Source organism: Neofelis nebulosa, chromosome X (genome assembly GCF_028018385.1).
Source record: "Neofelis nebulosa isolate mNeoNeb1 chromosome X, mNeoNeb1.pri, whole genome shotgun sequence".
NCBI classification, from domain to species: domain Eukaryota; kingdom Metazoa; phylum Chordata; class Mammalia; order Carnivora; family Felidae; genus Neofelis; species Neofelis nebulosa.
This window is the reverse complement of record NC_080800.1, coordinates 164,029-181,648: the sequence shown is the minus strand read 5'-3', so window position 1 is coordinate 181,648 and position 17,620 is coordinate 164,029. Positions and strand designations below refer to the sequence as shown.

Here is a 17,620-nt window from a genome sequence, read left to right as displayed (position 1 = left end):
GATCAGGCATGTGATGGGCAGTGCTGAGCACGTGTGTGTGTGATCAGGCATTTGACGGGCAGCAGTGAGCACGTGTGTGATCTGGCGTGTGACGGCGGTGGTGACCGTGTGTGTGATTAGGCATGTGATGGGCAGTGCTGAGCACGTGTGTGTGTGATCAGGCATTTGACGGGTAGTAGTGAGCACGTGTGTGTGATTAGGCGTGTGACTGGTGGCAGTGAGCACGTGTGTGTGATCAGGTGTGTGATGGGCGGTGGTGAGCACGTGTGTGTGTGATCAGGTGTGTGATAGGCAGTGATGATCATGTGTGTGTGTGATCAGGTGTATGAAGGGTGGTGGTGAGCACATGTGATGGGCAGCGGTGAGCATGTGTGTGATCAGGTGTGTGACAGGTGACAGTGAGCACGTGTGTGTGTGATAAGGTGTGTGATGGGCGGCGGTGAGCATGTGTGTATGTTCAGGCGTGTTATGGGTGGCGGTGAGCACGTGTGTGGGTGATCAAATGTGTGACGGGTGGCAGTGAGCACGTGTGTGTGATCAGGCGTGTGACGGGCGGCAGTGAGCACATGTGTGATAAGGTGTGTGAACAGTGGCGGTGCGTACGTGAGTGTGATTAGGCATGTGACGGGTGGTGGTGAACACGTGTGACAGGCGGCGGTGAGCACATGTGTGATCAGGTGTGTGATGGGTGACGGTGAGCATGTGTGTCTGATCAGGTATGTGACGGGCAGCAGTGAGCACGTGTGTGTCATCAGGCATGTGACAGGTGGAGGTGAGCATGTGTGTGTGTGATCAGGTGTGTGATGAGAGGTGGTAAGCATGTGTGTGTGTGATCAGGTGTGTGACGGGTGGTGGTGAGCATGTGTGTATGTGATCAGGCATGTGACAGGCAGTGGTGAGCACATGTGTGTGTCATCAGGCGTGTGAAGGGTAGCAATGAGCACATGTGTGTGATCAGAGGTGTGTCAAATGGCAGTAAGCACGTGTGTGTGATCAGGCATATGATGGGCGGTGGTGAGCACGTATGTGTGTGATCAGGTGTGTGAAGGGTGGCGGTGAGCACATGTGATAGGCGGCAGTGAGCACATGTGTGTGTCATCAGGTGTGTGACAGGCAGCAGTGGGGACGTGTATGATCAGGTGTGTGACAAGCGGTGGTGAACACATCTGTGTGTCATCAGGTGTGTGACGGGTGGTAGTGAGCGCGTGTGTGTGTGTGTCATCCGGTGTGTGACAAGTGGCGGTGAGCACGTGTGTATGTGATTAGGCGTGTGATGGGTGGTGGTGAGCACGTGTGTGTGTCATCAGGTGTGTCACGGGCGGGTGTCAGCACGTGTGTGATCAGGCATGTGACAGGCGGTGGTGAGCATGTGTGTATGTGATCAGGCATGTGACAGGCAGTGGTGAGCACATGTGTGTGTCATCAGGCGTGTGAAGGGTAGCAATGAGCACATGTGTGTGATCAGAGGTGTGTCAAATGGCAGTAAGCACGTGTGTGTGATCAGGCATATGATGGGCGGTGGTGAGCACGTGTGTGTGTGATCAGGTGTGTGAAGGGTGGCGGTGAGCACGTGTGTGTGCTCACATGTGTGACAGACGGTGATGAACCCATGTGCGTGTCATCAGGCGTGTGACGGGCAGTGGTGAGCACGTGTGTGATCAGGCATGTGACGGGAGGTGGTGAGCACGTCTGTGTGTGTGATCAGGTATGTGAAGGGTGGCGGTGAGCACATGTGATAGGCGGCAGTGAGCACATGTGTGTGTCATCAGGTGTGTGACAGGCAGCAGTGAGCACGTGTATGATCAGGTGTGTGACAAGCGGTGGTGAACACATCTGTGTGTCATCAGGTGTGTGACGGGTGGTAGTGAGCGCGCGTGTGTGTGTGTCATCCGGTGTGTGACAAGTGGCGGTGAGCACGTGTGTATGTGATTAGGCGTGTGATGGGTGGTGGTGAGCACGTGTGTGTGTCATCAGGTGTGTCACGGGCGGGTGTCAGCACGTGTGTGATCAGGCATGTGACAGGCGGTGGTGAGCATGTGTGTATGTGATTAGGCATGTGACGGGTGGTGGTGAGCATGTGTGTGTGTCATCAAGTGTGTGACGGGCGGCGGTGAGCACATGTGTGATCAGGTGTGTGATGGGGGGCGGTGAGCACGTGTGTATGTGATTAGGGGTGTGACGGGTGGTGGTGAGTACATGTGTGTGTCATCAGGCGCATGACGGGCAGCGGTGAGCACGTGTGTATGTGAATAGGCGTGTGACAGGTGGCAGTGAGCACATGTGTGTGCCATCAGGTGTGTGACAGGCGGCGGTGAGCATGTGTGTGTGTCATCAGGTGTGTGATAGGCAGCGGTGAGCACGTGTGTATGTGATTAGGCGTGTGACAGGTGGTGAGCACATGTGTGTGTCATCAGGCGTGTGACAGGCGGCAGTGAGCACGTGTGTGTGTCATCAGGTGCGTGACAGGCAGCGGTGAACACGTGTGTATGTGATTAGGCGTGTGATGGGTGGCAGTGAGCACGTGTGTGTGTCATCAGGTGTGTGACGGGCAGCGGTGAGCACGTGTGTGTGTCATCAGGTGTGTGCTAGGCGGCGGTGAGCACGTATGTGTGTGATCTGGTGTGTGACAGGCGGCAGTGAACACGTGTGACGGGCATATATGGCCGGCACACCTGTCGGCTGGGCACACAGGGCAGCACAGAGCTGTGGCCAGTGTTGTCCTGACCCTGTGGGGACACTCAGCCCCTGATGGCCCCAGCAGCGTGTGTCGCGCCCGCGTCCAGCCCACGTCCCCTGTGGTGGGCGGTACCTGCACAGAGTTCTTCCCCAGGGCAACCATCTCAAACAGGGTCACCTCTGCGGTGATGGCCACTTTCCTCTTGCGGTACTTCCGCGGGGGCCGCCCTCGTCGGCAGGTGCCCTGCCCACGGGCATCCTGGGCCCCCGAGGTTGCTCCCTGAGCCTGAAACCAAAGAGTGGGATGTGACGGGCTGCACCGCACACCCTGTGTCCCGGGCAGGTGAGGAGGGTGTAGCCCCCACACACACACCCGGGGACGCAGGGGCGCACCGTGGTGGCCCTAGGCAGGAACCCTGGACCATCGGGAGCACACAGGTGTGAAGGAGACCTGGACATTCAGGAGACAACTGGCCGCACCCCCTGGGGGTGCCCACCTGTCACCATGTGCTCACACTTTCACACCAAATAGCTCTCAGCTCCTCATGGCCTGTCCTGTACCCGCTGCAAGGGGTCCATGATCACCTGAGACCCTGGGCAGGGAGGGGGCTTCAGGCACCTGGAACGGAGGGTGCAGGAGCAACCCCAGACCCCCAGGTGGGGGGATCAATGCCAGGGAGCAGGGAGGGTTTCCCCAGACCCCCAGGCAGGGGCATCGATGCCAGGGAGCAGCGAGGGGACACTGAGCCTGAAGAGGGGAGCAGGAGTCATCGTGTCTGAGGACGGTCAGGGGGTGGGAACACTGTGTCCAAGGTCAGGGGATAGGATGCCATATCCATGGTCGGGGAGGGGACTCCGTGTCCATGGTCGGGGATGATGCTGTGTCCGAGGATGGGGGAGAGGACGCCGTGTCCATGGTTGGGGGAGGGTACTCCATGTCCGTGGTTGGGGGAGGGGACGCCGTGTCCAAGGACGAGGGAGGGGATGCTATGTCCGAGGATGGGGGAGGGAAGGAACACCCCATCTGCGGACACAGGAGAGGACACCACCTCCAAAGACCAACAGTGGAAGTGCGCTGGCCTGCAGGGCCCTGGTGGGCCTGGGGTTTGGTGGGCAGGCAGTAGAGAGAAGCCTCCAGGACCCAGTCCTCAAGCTGGCAGCACCTGGCCCGGCACAGGGGAGCACAGCACCACCCAGCCCGCCCAGCCCTCCCCACAGTGGTCAATACCAGTATGGAGCCCCTCCTCCCGGACATCACCTCAAAGAAGGTCACCATGGAGATGAACTGGCCAGCCTCATTCCTGTACCTCCTGCGTGTGGCCCGCCCACGCCGTCGGAATCCAATCCCACTGACATCCCGGATCCCTGAGGGTCCTTCCTGCACCTACAGCCAGAGAGCAGGATGTGAAGGGCCAGGAAATGGTGCTAAGTGGAGGCCAGCTTAATGAGAGGACCCCTTAACTCCAGGACCCAGGGGGCAGGAAGTGTCCACTAGAACTGCCCATCCCCACCAGGGGCCCCCGGGAGAGGAGGGTGGCCACCCCATGTCACCCACCGCTGCTGCAGGACAGAGGTCTCGGCCAGGGTCTCTGACTGTCATCACGCCCTCAGCTGGGTGCTCAGACACAAGCCTCCGCTGCCACAAACCACCAGTGTCCTGGGGACAGCAAGCCATCTTAAACCCAATCCTGAGGACTGTCTCTCAGGGATATGGGGTTCCCATCACCCCACTGGTCAGAGCCCCAGATAGAGATGGGGAGCTCAGGCCAGTGACCAGCAAGGCTGGGGGAGGTAAGACCCATGATATGAGCCGGCTCTCCCTGTCCTTCTGGGAGGGGTGGGCCCAGTGGCCCCGCAGAAGCAGGACTGAGACCACCACAGCCTCAAGGGGCACAGGGAGAGTAACCCAGAACCAAGGGTCACATGTGCAGACAGCAGAACTTGGGCGTCACTCCTGGGCACACCTGCCCAATAGAGCATGGCCTTCCCTAGTGGGATGCTGCTACTGCATGGGGACCAGCGCAGATACATTGCGCTGTCCAGGCCATGCCTGCCCTGACTCGATGCTCCCCTGCCCACTAGCGTCCGACCCACCAGGGGCTCACGGATACCGTGAGCCCATAAGGGCCATCCTGGGGCACAGACGGTCTTCAGGACAAGTGTGCCCACTTGTGGGTGCCCCACACCCCTGCATCCCTACACTGTGGGCCTCTGTGACACCACCACATGACAGTCTTCCACAAACGAGAACATCTGAGGGCTGTAGTACTAGGCTGGCTGGCCCACTGATAACCTCACCACAACACACATCTGGTTCTGCTTGTAGGAACCCCACACTGATATGTGCGCACACTGAAGGCTGTGCCTCAGCAACACGCTGGAGATAGACTGGCATGTCCTCAAACTTAAAAATGAATTTAGCAAAGCCAATTCAAGGTCAGTTTAATAAAATCAATCATATTTCTAAAAACAAGCAACGAAAACCTGGATACTGAAATTAAAAAAAAAAAAACAAAACAGTAGCTATTACAACAGCTCCCCCAAAATGGAATACTTAGATATCAACCTAACAAAATAGGTGTAGGATCTGTGTATTGAAAACTACAAGATTTTGTTGAAAAAAAATCAAATAAGGCTTTCAGAAACAGTGAGCTATACCATGTTCATGGAATGGAATGGAGAAATGGATCATTCTGCAACAGCTGGAGATTCAATACTGAACTCTTAGTAATGGACAGAACAACCAGACAGAAGACCAGTGAGGACAAACAAGACTTAACAAACCAACTAGACCTAAGACACATATACTGAACCCTCCACCCAGCAACAGCACACACCTTCTGCTCATGTGTTCTTAGCACATTCCCCAGAATACACTACACGTTAGACCACCAATGAAGTCTTATCAGATTTCAAAAGACAGATAACATACAAAGTATCTTCTCTGACCACAACAGTATGAAGTAGGAATCAATAACAGAAGGAAAACTGGAAAATTCACAAAACTATGAAAGAACAAGTGGTTCAGAGAAGAAATCACAAGGGAGATTAGAAAATATCTAGGGACAGGGACTTCAAGCTGTATCACAAAGCTGTAATCATCAAGACTATGGTACTGGCACAAAAACAATCAATGGAACAGAATAGAGAATCCAGAAATGGACCCACAAACGTATGGCCAACTAATCTTTGACAAAGCAGGAAAGAACATCCGATGGAATAAAGACAGTCTCTTCAGCAAGTGGGGCTGGGAAAACTAGACAGCGACATGCAGAAGAACGAACCTGGACCACTTTCTTACACCAGACACAAAAATAAACTCAAAATGGATGAAAGACCTAAGTGTGAGACAGGAAGCCATCAAAATCCTCAAGGAGAAAGCAGGCAAAAACCTCTTTGATCTTGGCCGCAGCAACTTCTTACTCAACACATCTCCGGAGGCAAGGGAAACAAAAGCAAAAATGAACTACTGGGACCTCATCAAAATAAAAAGCTTTTGCACAGTGAAGGAAACAATCAGCAAAACTAAAAGGCAACCGACAGAATGGGAGAAGATATTTGCAAATGACATATCAGATAAAGGGTTAGTATCCAAAATCTATAAAGAACTTATCAAACTCAACACCCAAAACAACAAATAATCCAGTGAAGAAATGGGCAAAGACATGAATAGACACTTCTCTAAAGAAGACATCCAGATGGCCAACCGACACAGGAAAAAATGCTCAACTTCACTCATCATCAGGGAAATACAAATCCAAACCACAATGAGATACCACCTTACACCTGTCAGAATGGCTAACATTAACAACTCAGGCAACAACAGATGTTGGCGAGGATGCAGAGAAAGAGGATCTCTTTTGGATTGTTGGTGGGAATGCAAGCTGGTGCAGCCTCTCTGGAAAACAGTATGGAGGTTCCTCAAAAAAACTAAAAATAGAACTACCCCAGGACCCAGCAAATGCACTACTAGGCATTTATCCAAGGGATACAGGTGTGCTGTTTCAAAGGGACACGTGCACCCCCATGTTTATAGCAGCACTATCAACAATAGACAAAGTATGGAAAAAGCCCAAATGTCCATCAATGGATGAATGGATAAAGAAGAGGTGGTTTATATATATACAATGGAGTATTACTCATCAATCAAAAAGAATGAAATCTTGGATGGGACTAGAGGGTATTATGCTAAGTGAAATTAGTCAGAGAAAGACAAATTATCATATGACTTCCCTCATATGAGGACTTTAAGATATAAAACAGATGAACACAAGGGAAGGGAAGCAAAAATAATATAAAAAACAGGCAGGGGGACAAAACGTAAGAGACTCTTAAATATGGAAAACAAACAGAGGGTTACTGGAGGTGTTGTGGGAGGGGAGATGGGCTAAATGGGTAAGTGGCATTAAGGAATCTACTCCTGAAATCATTGTTGCACTATATGCTAACTAACTTGGGTGTAAATTTAAAAAATAAAAAATAAATTAATTTTTAAAAAAAAGAAAAGGAAAAGAAAATATTTAGGGACAAATGCAAATGAAAATCAACATAACTAAAGCTTTTGGAATGGTGGGAAAGTGGTGCTAATGGGAAATTTACAGTTGTAAATGTTGGCACCAAAAACCAAGAAAAATCTTAGATCAACAACACAACTTTACAACTTGAGGAATGAGAAAAAGAACATCAAATTAAATCCAAAGGTAGCAGAAGGAAGGACCTAACAAAGAATTAAAGTGGAGATAAACACAATAGGTGATGGAAAACCAATAGAGAAAACCCAATGAAACCAAAAGCTGGTTCTTCAAAATGATAACAGACCTGGGGTGCCTGGCTGGCTCAGTTGGAAGAGCATGCAACTCTTAACCTTGGGTTGTGGGTTCAAGCCCCACATTGGGTGTAGAGATTACTTAAATAAATGAAACTTAAAATAAAAAAGATAACAGTTAACAAACCTTTAGCTTAGATGGGCTAAGGGCAAAAGAGTAAAGATTCAAATTACGAAAATCGGGACTGAAAGTGGGGGCATTATTAGAGATTCCACAGAAACAGGTTTATAACATCACAGCAGCAAACGGGATGACATATATGAAATAGACAAATTCCTAGAAACACAAAACCTAGTAAGACTAAGTCACACAGAAATAGAAAATCTGAAAAGAAAAGCTTGTAACCTGAAGACTTCACTGAGGAATTCTACCAAAGGATTTTAGGAAAACTAACACCAATCCTTCTCACACTTTTCCAAACATTGAAGAGGGGGGGAACACTTGCCAACTCATTCCAGAAAGCCAGCATGCCTCGGATTCCAAAGCCAGACAGACACCACAAGGAAACCACACGGACATCCCTCATGAGCACTGGTGTAAAAATCCTCAACAAGATACCAGCGAACGGAACTCAGAGGACTATACAGCATGACCAAGCGGGACTTATTCCTAGAATAGAAGGTTGGTCTGACATACAAAAACTGATCATTGTAAGGCACCATGTCAACAGGATTAAGGAAAAATATCACATGATCAACTCAACAGGTTCAGAAAAAGTATCGGACAGAGTTCAACACCCTTTCATAATAAAAACATTTAAAAAATAAAATTAACTAAGAATAGAAGGAAAGTATCTCAATGTAATCAAAGCCATCTAGAGCTTTGTAAATATTTATGCCCCCAACTTGGAACACCTAAGTATATAAATCAATTAATAACAAACATAAAGAAACCCATTGAGGGGCGCCTGGGTGGCTCAGTCGGTTGGGCGTCCGACTTCAGCTCAGGTCACGATCTCGCCGTCTGTGAGTTCGAGCCCCGCATCGGGCTCTGGGCTGATGGCTCAGAGCCTGGAGCCTGCTTCTGATTCTGTGTCTCCCTTTCTCTCTGCCCCTCCTCCATTCATGCTCTGTCTCTCTCTGTCTCAAAAATAAACAAAATGTCAAAAAAAATTTTTTTTTTTAAAAAAGAAACCCATTGATAACATTTCAATAATAGTAGGGGACTTTGACAATAGCATCAAAAAGAATAAAATACTTAAGTGTTACCCGAGATGGTGAAAGATTTGTACAATGAAAAGTACAAAACATTGCCGGAAGAAATTAAAGAAGATGTACAGAAATGGAAATGCATCCCACCTTCATGGACTGAAAGACTTCAGAGGATTAGAATGTGAACGTGACCCAAAGTGATCTCGATTCGGTGCACTCCCAATCAACATCTCCGCCTACGTTTTTCTAGATATTAGTAAGCTGATTCTAAAATGTATAGAAAGAAAAAGGAACTCGAACAGCCAAAGTAACGTTCAAAAACAACAACATTGGAGGATTCGCACTCATTTCAAACGTTAGTATAAAGCCGTAGACAATCAAGACTGTGTGGTAGTCGGCAAAAGGATATCCCGTAGATCAGTGGAAGAGGACAGAGTCCAGAAGTAGAAGCACACAAATATGGTCAACTGGCCTTTTCTAAAATTGCTAAGGCAACTCCACCGAAAGAAGATAATCTGCTTAAAAATACGGTACTGAACAGGGGCTCTTGGGGGGCTCAGTCGGTTAAGCTTCCGACTTGGGCTGAGGTCATGATCTCACGGTTCGTGGGTTCGAGCCCTGCGTCGGGCTCTGTGCTGACAGCTCGGAGCCTGGAGCCTGCTTCAGACTCTGTGTCTCCCACTCTCTGCCCCTCCCCTGGTCCACATTCTCTCTCTCTCTCTCTCTCTCTCTCTCTCTCTGCCCCTCCCCGTGCTCATGCTCTCTCTTTCCCTCTCTCAAAAATAAATATTTTTTAAAAAGAACTCTCAAAAAAATTAAGTTCATTAAAAAAGAACTCTCAAAACTCAACAACAAACCACTCAATAGAGGAGAGTCACAAACGATTTTAACAGAGTCCTCGCCTGAAGATACACACAGGTGGGGCCCTTAGTGGACGACACTCACGTCATTAGGCACTAGGGAAGGGGAACTGCAAACCCAGCGCCATTAGAACGTTCACGTGTGCCTACCAGTCACCGTGCCGCTGGCATTTACCCGAGAGAAACAGAGGCATCTTTCCGCACGAAGGCTTGTGCACAAATGTTCCCGGCAGCTTTATCAGGGATAAGGAAACCTCCCAACAACCCAAATATCCCGTCCACAGTAAACGGACACACAGACGGTGGTCGGTCCACAGGTGCAGCAACCACTCTGTAATAAAAGGAATGAACCGGGGCGCCTGGGGGCCTCGGGCAGTTAAGCCTGTGACTCTTGGTTTTGGTTGGGGTCGTGATCTCCTGGCGCACCACATCGAGGCTTGCTTCGGGCTCTGCCCTGATGCTGCCTGGGATTCTCTGTCCCCCCCCCACACACACACACAGCCCGTCCCTCCCCTGCCCACAGTCTCTCTTTCTCAAAATAAATAAACTTTTAAAAAGTAAAAAATAAAGAAAATACAGGAATGAACTACCGCCCCATTCCAATATGGTTGAATGCGAACATACTTAATTATGCTGAGTGAATGATGCCCGAGCACCAAGAAAAAGAAATCGTAGTGCGTGAGTCCCTGTATATAACCCTCTAGGAAATGCACACAGTGTCACGGTCAGGGACAGGGCAGACTGGAGTGGGTGTGGAGAGGTGTTGGGTCTGCCACTGCGAAGGCTTACAAGATCTGGAGGGGGGAGGAGGGGTGGAGATAGTCATCATCCTGATGGCGGTGATGCCCAGAAGGTGTCCACGCGTGTTAAACCACGCACTTTCAATACGTGTTTATTTCATACCAAGTGTTTGAAAACAATTTTTTTAATGTTTATTTATTTTTGAGAGAGAGAGAGAGAGAGAAAGAGAGACAAGGCAGGGGAGGGGCAGAGAGAGAGGGAGACACGGAATCCGAAGCGGGCTCCGGGCTCCGAGCCGTCAGCACAGAGCCCCACTCGGGGCTCAGACTCAACGAGCCGTGAGATCATGACGTGAGCCGAGTCGGATGCTTCACCGACTAAGCCACCCGGGTGCCCCTCACACCAAGCGTCTGAAACAAAAACGAGCTTGACTCTCCAGGACCAGCACGGATAAATTAAAACGGCATGTATTTTGGTCGTGGGGAGGGGGACACAGCAGGATCAGGGGAGGAGACCACCAAGTGGAGCCCCAGAAGCACAATGTGTGGCCAGTAAACAGCCAACCGCAGTGCTACGAATGCCTCCTGGGGACACAGCCCTGGGGGGCTTTGCACGCGCCCAGACATGCATGACCCCTGACGTCGTGCCGGCTTAAAGCCACGGGGGCCTCAGTCTAACCCGCCCGTCTGCGTGCTCCTGAGCAAACTCTGCAGACTCGCGCGCACATTCGAGGCCATGATGACCAACCCTCACCATCTCAGGTCCCGAGCAGCCACCCCAGCTACAGTCAGGCCGCCACGTATTTTCATTCTCAAGTCAGGAGTGACTGGAAAACAGTAACCTCACGACACTGTGGTCGCACCCCCATGTATACATGACAAGCCCAGTTAACGTTAGGGGTTATTAACTAAACTGCCACGTGGCCGACAGACCACCCTGTGGTCTGTGATTGCTGTCTACACAGCAATGCAAACTCACTCCAAGGATACTCAGGAGACAGGTGAAACTTACAAATCTTGTTTCCTATTTTGTTTGTTTCTGCTTTTTTTTTTTTTTTTAGTAGGTTCTACACCCAACATGGGACTCGAACTCACAACCCTGAGATGAAGAGTTGCATGCTTGGGGGTGGGGCGCCTGGGTAGTTCCGTCGGTTGAGCGTCCGACTCTGGCTCGGTCCTGATCTCACGGTTGGTGGGTTCGAGCCTCGAGTCGAGCTCTGTGCTGACGGCTGGGAGCCTGGAGCCCGCTTCGGATTCTGTGTCTCCCTCTCTCTCTGCCCCTCCCCTGCCTGCACTCTGTCTCTCTCTCTCTCTCTCTCTCTCTCTCTCTCAAATCTCTCAAAAATAAATAAACATTAAACAAATAACAACAAAAACAGAAGAGTTGCATGGTGTGGCAACTGATCCAGCCAGGCACATCCTTAAGCCTAAAATTTCATAAGATAAAAAAAGAAATTATAAAACAATATATACAATTTGAACTCATTTTTTATTAAATTTTAGGATATATATATGCACATGCGTGCATACAGATATGCAAATACACACATGCGTGTGTGTGTGTACGTGCATAAAAAGCCTGGAAGAGGGACACGTGGCTGGTACACCACGCTTGCTCTCACGTTGTGAGTTCGAGTCCCAGTTTGGACACAGAGATGGCTTTAAGAAAAAAAAAAAGAAAACTAGAAGAATATTCAGGAAAATATTTTTTTTTAAATTTCTTTAATGTTTAATTTATTTTTGAGAGAGGCAGAGAGAGACAGAGCGTGAGCAGGGCAGAGGCAGAGAGCGAGGGAGACACGGAATCCGAAGCAGGATCCAGGCTCCGAGCCGTCAGCACAGAGCCCGACGCGGGGCTCGAACTCACGCGAGATCACGCGAGATCATGACCCGAGCCCAAGTGGGGGGGCTCAACCGACCGAGCCACGCAGGTGCCCCTGTAGCAAAATGTTACTAGTGACCGCTGTCGGGACAGATTATAAGGGATCCGTGTTTCCTCCCGCGTTCCTGTCTACACCTTGCCATCTGCATGAACGTGTCACTCCCCCCCCCCCCGAGGGAAACACGCATCTTAGGCCCACGTAACGAGCGTGTATCAGCGTGGCCACGGATTCCGCCAGCACGGGCACTTACCGACACGGTGTCCTGGCCACCGCCATCGCACACGGGCATCAGGTTCCCCTCCTCTTGGCCAGACCTTTCGCTGAGACACGAGAAAAGTCAGACTGCTGCGTGGAGCCCTTGAGGCTGCAAGCCACGTAATGACACAGCCACCCCCCCACTCGCTCGGTGAGTCTTTCCCGAGCTACAGGCAGTTCCACACGCTGGGGCTTTTCGGCACACGCTCTTAAAATTCGACGTTTTTAAATTGTTGTCAGCAGAGGAAAGAAAGCACCCAAAGTCAGACAATGCCAAGAAACGGGGAGTGGCTCGGCTCACAGAGGGGACAAAACAGTCCGTCTCCGAATGCTTGGGAAGGGGGTTGAACGACCGGCGGCCCCTGATGCCAACTGCGCCCGGTTCGGGGCTTCTGACACACCAGGACGCATCTCCCCATCCAACCCACGATGTCTCTTAACAACCACGGGTGTTTGAGAATCGGGAAAATGGAATACTTTCAACGCGAAGGCAAAACACGAGCGGTTTTTCCACACGGCTGTGCGAGCCCCCTCCCACCGTGTTGTGTTCACAGCGCCACGACCCCAGGCGACTGGCACCTGTCTCCTCTCTCCCCTACTTCTTCCTACAGCCTCAACACCATTTTCACGCCAACATCTACGCCGTTTATCACACACACTAGACGTTTCGAGGGCTGTCTGCTGAATCAAGTCTGCAGACAGCTTTGGGTTTGCACGGAGGTGAGGTTGTAGGATGAACTTACTTGGCAGGAAACCGTCTACCACCCCCCCTCAGCAGCCACAGGGCATAGTGTCAACAGGAAAGGAGTAAAAAAAAAAAAAATGCGTTACCTCATTGTCAAGTGTTAATCCTCACCGTCGTCCCTCCCCAAGCCACCCCCAGAAACCGCCGGGCAGGCAGGCTCCAGGGGACAGCGCTGGCGATGCGGCCCGGACGGCGACGGGAACCGAGGAAGCGGAGAGGTCTGAGTGCGGCGAAGAACCTGGCGCCCCGCGCAGCCCTGGAAACGCGAGCTCCGGTAGGTCTGCTCCCCCAAGTAAGACTGCACTCCGTCTACAGGAGGCAGGGCTCGGAGGAGGGGACCTGCCCGAATCTTACGCCAGGGGGCGTCACAGGACCACAGCGAGCCGGCCTCCCGCTGCAGAGAAGCTTCGCCCCAGGATCTCAGAGCAAGGCCCCGCAGAGACACCCTCCCCGGGACACAAGGCCCCGTGCTTTCTCCGCGGACTCACTGGTGCCCGTGCCCTGTGCTGGCGGTCGGAAGCCGTGTGACAGGCCGGAGGGCTGGGGGACCGGCCCCGGAACGATATACGCCATCAGCACACACACACTTGTGCGTTCGTTACTGTAGGTTCTAATCCACACTCTGATTCCATCGGCAAGGAAATGGCACCCAGGACTCACGGCCCCTGGGGGCGTCACTGGCGACACCGGGTCGAGATCCCAAGCTCGCCCATTTTCTTTAAGACAGACGCACGACAGCTCAACTCAATGCCAACCGTGCCCAACGTGGTCACACTGGCTCGGGGGGTGCACAGGACAGTTCCTGCCAGGACAGTAACACCACCTCAGACGTTCCTTTCAATCCCCCACCCCCGTTCCGACACAGCAACCAGGCCTCCCGTGCCTCTTCGGGCTGCGTGTCCCTACGTGTCCCTACGCGTCCCCTCCTTCGTTGTGCATGTTAGAATCACGAGCTTCACCATCATCGAAATATCGGAAAGGCCGTGGCTTTCTGCAGACCCTTAAAAAGGAACATTTCCATTAAACCTGCTCTTCTGTGAAAACAAGAACCCCCTAGTGACAGCTGGGATCCATGTGACCCTTTCGACACCACGCATTCTGAATTTCTCCTGGAGAATATACTGATAACAGCCTGAACAGGAGGGGCCCTCCCTTCCAACAGCCCACCTCTCACCCTCCTGGGCCCACTGGCCTCTGCATTCATTTCCCACACCACATTCGCCAGCCAGCTTCTGATCCCCAAGCAGGTCCTGGGACCCCCAGGGACACACCCAGGCTAGCTGCACAGACTTCAGAATCCCCACCCGCCCCCGGCCGTCACCAGGCCAAATTCAGACCCCCAAGCAGCACCGGGGAAGAAGCCCAAAGTCAGCACCACGTGCCCAAGGCAGAGTATGGGACCCATGCGACTGGACATGAACCCCCGTAGCAGTGTACGACCTGAGATCATGGACTCAGACATGCCAGGCAAAGTTTGAGTCTCCTCCGAACTGGCGATGACTCCCAACGCAGCGTCTGGGCCCCCTGAGGCCGAGTTGCAGACCCCCAGTGATGGGATGAGACTCTCAAAGCTCCGCTTGGACCCCCAAGGCAGGATGTGGAACCCCGGAATGGGCTTGAACCCCAAGGCAGGATGTGGAACCCCCAGGATGGGCCCGGACCCCCAGGGAAGAATGTGGGACTCCCGGAATGGGCCCAGACCCCCAGGGCAGGATGCAGGACCCCTGGGATGGGCTTGGACCCCCAAGGCAGGATGTGGGACCCCCCAGGAGGGGCCCGGACCCCCAGGGCAGGATGTGGGACCCCCGGAATGGGCCCAGACCCCCAGGACAGGATGTGGGACCCCTGGGATGGGCTTGGACCCCCAAGGCAAGATATGGGACTCCCAGGGTGGGCTTGGATCCCCAAGGCAGGATGTGGGACCCCCAGGATGGGCCCGGACCCCCAGGGTAGGATGCAGGACCCCCAGAATGGGCCCAGACCCCCAAGGCAGGATGTGGGACCCCCAGGATGGGCTTGGACCCCCAAGGCAAGATGTGGGACTCCCAGGGTGGGCTTGGACCCCCAAGGCAGGATATGAGACCCCCAAGGAAGCACTCTGACCCCCAAGGCAGGATGTGGGACCCCCAGGATGAGCTCGGACCCCCAAGGCAGGATGTGGGACTCCTGGGGTGGGCTTGGACCCCCAAGGCAAGATATGGGACTCCCAGGGTGGGCTTGGACCCCCAAGGCAAGATATGGGACTCCCAGGGTGGGCTTGGACCCCCAAGGCAGGATATGAGAACCCCAAGGAAGCACTCTGACCCCCAAGGCAGGATGTGGGACCCCCAGGATGAGCTCGGACCCCCAAGGCAGGATGTGGGACTCCTGGGGTGGGCTTGGACCCCCAAGGCAGGATGTGGAACCCCCGGATGGGCCTGGACCCCCAGGGAAGGATGCAGGACCCCCGGAATGGGCCCAGACCCCCAAGGCAGGATGTGGGACCCCCGAGATGGGCTTGGATCCCCAAGGCAGGATGTGAGACCCCCAGGATGGGCTTGGACCCCAAGGCAGGATGTGAGACCCCAGGGAAGCACTCGGATCCCCAAGGCAGGATTGGGACTCCCATGGCCACACTCGAACTCCCAAGGAAGGATGTGGGATGCCTAGGGGAGCACTTAGACCCCCCAAGGCAGGATGTGGGAACCCCCCCTGGAGGAGGACTCAGACCATCAAGTCATGCTGTGGGACCCCCCGAGGGAACTCCAACCCGCAGGGCAGGATTGCGTTCCCTGCAGCTGCATTTAGACCCCCAAGGCAGGATGTGGGACCCCCTTCCCGGGAGCACTCAGACCCCCAAGGCAGGATGTGGGGCCCCTTTCTGGGGAGCACTCAGACCCCAGGGCAGGATGTGGGACCCCCTTCCAGGGAGCACTCAGACCCCCAAGACAGGATGTAAGACCCCCTAGGCCAGTACTAGACCTGCAAGGCAGAGTTCAGGCCCCCTGAGACGGGCTCAGACCCTCAAGGCAGGATGTGGGACCCCTGGGATGGGCTCAGACATCCACAGCAGGATGTTAGGACCCCTGAGCCGGGCTCAAGCCCCCAAGGCAGGATGTGGGACCCCCGAGATGGGCTTGGATCCCCAAGGCAGGATGCGGGACCCCCAGGATGGGCTTGGACCCCAAGGCAGGATGTGAGACCCCAGGGAAGCACTCGGATCCCCAAGGCAGGATTGGGACTCCCATGGCCACACTCGAACTCCCAAGGAAGGATGTGGGATGCCTAGGGGAGCACTTAGACCCCCAAGGCAGGATGTGGGACCCCTGGGATGGGCTCAGACATCCACAGCAGGATGTTAGGACCCCTGAGCCGGGCTCAAGCCCCCAAGGCAGGATGTGGAATCCCCAAGATGGGCTCAGACCCCAAGGCAGGATGTGAGACCCCCGGGATGGGCTCAGACATTCATGGCAGAATGTTAGGACCCCTGAGATGGGCTCGAACCCCCAAGGCAGGATGTGGGACCCCGAGGACATGCCTGGACCCCAAGGCAGGATGTGGGACCCCCCGGGATGGGCTCAGACATCCATGGCAGGATGTTAGGACCCCTGAAATGGGCTCAGACATCCACGGCAGGATGTTAGGACCCCTGAGACGGGCTCAAACCCCCAAGGCAGGATGTGGGACCCCCGGGATGGGCTCAGACATTCATGGCAGGGTGTAGGACCCCTGGGGGAACACTCGGACCCCAAGGCAGGATGTGGAAGCCCCAAGGGAGCACTCCGCCTGCAGGCAGGATGTGAGACCCCCACCACCCCAAGGCAGGATGTGGGACCCTGGGGGAGCGCTCAGACCCCAAGGCAGGATTGGGACCCCCGTGGCCACATTCAAACCCCAAGGCAGGATGTGGGACCCCCAGGATGGGCTCAGACATCCACGGCAGGATGTTAGGACCCCTGAGACGGGCTCAAACCCTCAAGGCAGGATGTGGAATCCCCGAGATGGGCTCAGACCCCAAGGCAGGATGTGAGACCCCCGGGATGGGCTCAGACTTTCATGGCAGAATGTTAGGACCCCTGAGATGGGCTCGAACCCCCAAGGCAGGATGTGGGACCCCGAGGACACGCCTGGACCCCAGGCAGGATGTGGGATCCCCGGGATGGGCTCAGACATCCATGGCAGGATGTTAGGACCCCTGAAATGGGCTCAGACATCCACGGCAGGATGTTAGGACCCCTGAGACGGGCTCAAACTCCCAAGGCAGGATGTGGGACCCCGAGGACACACTTGGACCCCAAGGCAGGATGTGGGACCCCCAGGATAGGCTCAGACATTCATGGCAGGGTGTAGGACCCCTGGGGGAACACTCGGACCCCAAGGCAGGATGTGGAAGCCCCAAGGGAGCACTCCGCCCGCAGGCAGGATGTGAGACCCCCACCACCCCAAGGCAGGATGTGGGACCCTGGGGAGCGCTCAGACCCCAAGGCAGGATTGGGACCCCCGTG

The 17,620-nt window shown here is 53.7% G+C and overlaps 2 protein-coding genes across 2 annotated transcripts in view; both read right to left on the bottom strand.

The window, feature by feature from the left end:
• LOC131502987 (cohesin subunit SA-2-like) overlaps positions 1–13,514 on the bottom strand; it is a 66,505-nt gene extending 52,991 nt beyond the window's left edge. Inside the window, exons 1-5 of the mRNA XM_058714268.1 lie at positions 13,223–13,514; positions 12,387–12,456; positions 4,232–4,333; positions 3,935–4,060; positions 2,810–2,962 (exon numbers count right to left, since the gene is read on the bottom strand). Of these exons, the coding sequence (XP_058570251.1) occupies positions 2,810–2,962; positions 3,935–4,060; positions 4,232–4,333; positions 12,387–12,456; positions 13,223–13,227 (456 nt within the window). The 5' untranslated portion in view covers positions 13,228–13,514. The remainder of the gene's footprint in view (positions 1–2,809; positions 2,963–3,934; positions 4,061–4,231; positions 4,334–12,386; positions 12,457–13,222) is intronic.
• A 524-nt stretch (positions 13,515–14,038) lies between these two features.
• Positions 14,039–15,986, bottom strand: LOC131502986 (collagen alpha-5(IV) chain-like). The gene is made up of 2 exons (XM_058714267.1): positions 14,577–15,986; positions 14,039–14,136 (listed from the first exon to the last, which is right to left on the bottom strand). The coding sequence occupies exons 1-2, from the start codon at positions 15,742–15,744 to the stop codon at positions 14,039–14,041; spliced, it is 1,266 nt and encodes a 421-aa protein (XP_058570250.1). The 5' UTR covers positions 15,745–15,986.
• Positions 15,987–17,620: the final 1,634 nt, after the last annotated feature.

Bases quoted from the DNA above. Each gene is read 5' to 3' on its own strand.
- LOC131502986 (XM_058714267.1), bottom strand. From the start codon at position 15,744: ATGGGAGTCCCAATCCTGCCTTGGGGATCCGAGTGCTTCCCTGGGGTC. The intron at 14,137-14,576 runs GTCGTACACTGC...TTCCTTTTTAAG, and splicing joins GTCTGAGTCCATGATCTCAG to GGTCTGCAGAAAGCCACGGC.